The following is a 2,024-nucleotide window of genomic DNA, read 5'->3' as shown; positions in this document are numbered from 1 at the left end:
GGGATGTCTTGAACACATCCAGGGGTGGGGCATCCCAAACACATCCAGGGATGGGACATCCCAAACACATCCAGGGGTGGGGCATCCCAAACACATCCAGGGGTGGGACATCCCAAACACATCCAGGGATGAGTTGGGAACGTGCCTCTCCTCCCGCCCCACACGGCCGTGTCTCTGTGCTCTGTCGCAGGCGGGAGCCTCTCCAAGCAGGACTGGACCATCCAGTGGCCCACGACGGAGCCGGGCAAGGAGAACAGCCCGGGGTGCCCGTCGGAGCCGGGGCAGTGGGCACGGACGCACCTCTCGCAGAGCCCCAAGGTCCCGCCCAAGTGCGGGCAGCACCACTGCCACGGGGGCTCCCCCCACGCCCCCCTCTACACCCACGTGGACCGCCTGACCGTGGACGCCCACCCGGGGCTCTGCCCCCCGCTCGAGTCCGGCCACCGCTCGCTGCCGCCGTCCCCCCGGCAGCGCCACGCCGCCCACACCCCCCCGCGCACCCCCAACATCGTCACCACCATGACCCCGCCGGGGACGCCCCCCGTGCGCCGCAGGAACAAACTGAAGCCCCCCGGGACCCCCCCGCCCTCCTCGCGGAAGCTCATCCACCTCATCCCCGGCTTCACCGCCCTGCACCGCAGCAAGTCCCACGAGTTCCAGCTGGGCCACCGCGTGGACGAGGCGCACACCCCCAAGTAAGCGGGTGCCGCGGGGGGGGGGGCCGGGGGGTGTCACGGGGGTGAATCCCGTCCCTGCTCCTTGGGGAAAGTGCTTTTATCCCGAAATGCCGGAGCGCGGCGTCCCGGTTTGAGCTCTGCCGTGGGAAACCCCTCGCGGTTCCGGCGGTGGGCAGAGATGTTGGGGGCGGGGGGTGTCTGCTTTGCTCCCTCGTTTTGGGAGCGTGGGGTGGACGGGGAGCATCCCGAGGGGCACCGGGGCTGCTGGCTGGCAGAGCCCTGGAATGCCGGAGTGTGGGATGGGCGGGCTGGACGGTGGGATTTTGCGGCCGGATGAGCGGCGCTGGGGTGAGAGCACACGCAAAGAGCGAGGTGGGAAGGATCATCTTCCAGCTGAAGTGTGGATATATGGACATGGAAAGCCTTATGGGGATGACAGTTTGTATCCCGGGCACCTCCCGGTGTGTTTTCCGTCCCTGGTGGTGTTTGGAGGAGTCTCTGCCCACATTCCCCCTGCTCCTGCTCTGCGGCTCCGGTGCCGGCAGAGGCTGCTGCTGTGCAGGGAAAGGATTCCCCGGTGCCGACGCTCTTCCTCTCCATCTCCTTCCACCCCTTTTGATGTCCGTGCTCAGAAACCCCTCCTGCTGCCCCTGGGGAGGGGGAGGACGACACAAAGGGGACCAGTGGCCACCTTGGGGCATCATCTGCTCCCCCTGAGGATGGAGTGGCTGCTCCCCTCCCGAAACAGGAGCCCCAGGACAAACTGCCCTGTTGTCCCTAAATCTGGGGTCCTTGAGGATAAAAAGGCCGTGCCAGAGTCCCGGGCAGGGATGTGGTGGCAGCCTGGTCACCCTGGCACAGCAGCTCAGTCCCTCCTGCCCAGCCACGATGCTCCGGCTGGGACACGTGAGGAGTCAAACCCCTCTGTCTTCCTGAGCTGCTCCAACTGCCAGGCCCCGAGCCCCCCTTGGATTTGGGGTGGCAGATGTGTCTGGTGGCCTCAGCATCGTGGTGTCACTCGTTCCCCCATTGCACCCCCCAGGCTGTGGCGGCTGTTGGGCCGCAGTTGTTGCACGGAGCGAGGGTGGTCACCCTCCTTCTCCCCTGGGCTGGGAGGTTTTGGTCTCTAAAGGCTTTTAGCTTCTGGAAATTAAACTATTTCAGCTGGAAAATTCCTCCTGTAAGGCCACCCCTGCCCCCCTCCCCCGTGCTCAGGCACTGCAAAGTCATGTTTGCTTTGGTCCACCCGAGAGCATCACCACGGCTGCAGGAGGGAACCCTCACTGAGCTGCCCTCCTCTTCCTTCTCCTTCTCCTTCTCCTTCTCCTTCTCCTTCTCCTTCTCCTT

At 65.3% G+C, this 2,024-nt stretch overlaps 1 protein-coding gene across 1 annotated transcript in view; it reads left to right on the top strand.

The window, feature by feature from the left end:
• Nucleotides 1-133: 133 nt before the first annotated feature.
• Nucleotides 134-2,024, top strand: part of KSR2 (kinase suppressor of ras 2) — a gene marked incomplete at its 5' end in the record, with an annotated part of 68,932 nt that continues 67,041 nt past the window's right edge. The window contains one exon of the mRNA XM_027696724.1: nucleotides 134-695. Within this exon, the coding sequence (XP_027552525.1) occupies nucleotides 134-695 (562 nt within the window). The remainder of the gene's footprint in view (nucleotides 696-2,024) is intronic.

The sequence above is a fragment of the Neopelma chrysocephalum genome, unplaced genomic scaffold (genome assembly GCF_003984885.1).
Source record: "Neopelma chrysocephalum unplaced genomic scaffold, ASM398488v2 Primary Assembly neopelma1_116, whole genome shotgun sequence".
In the NCBI taxonomy this organism is placed as follows: Eukaryota; Metazoa; Chordata; class Aves; order Passeriformes; family Pipridae; genus Neopelma; species Neopelma chrysocephalum.
This window is presented reverse-complemented; position numbering and strand designations above follow the sequence as displayed.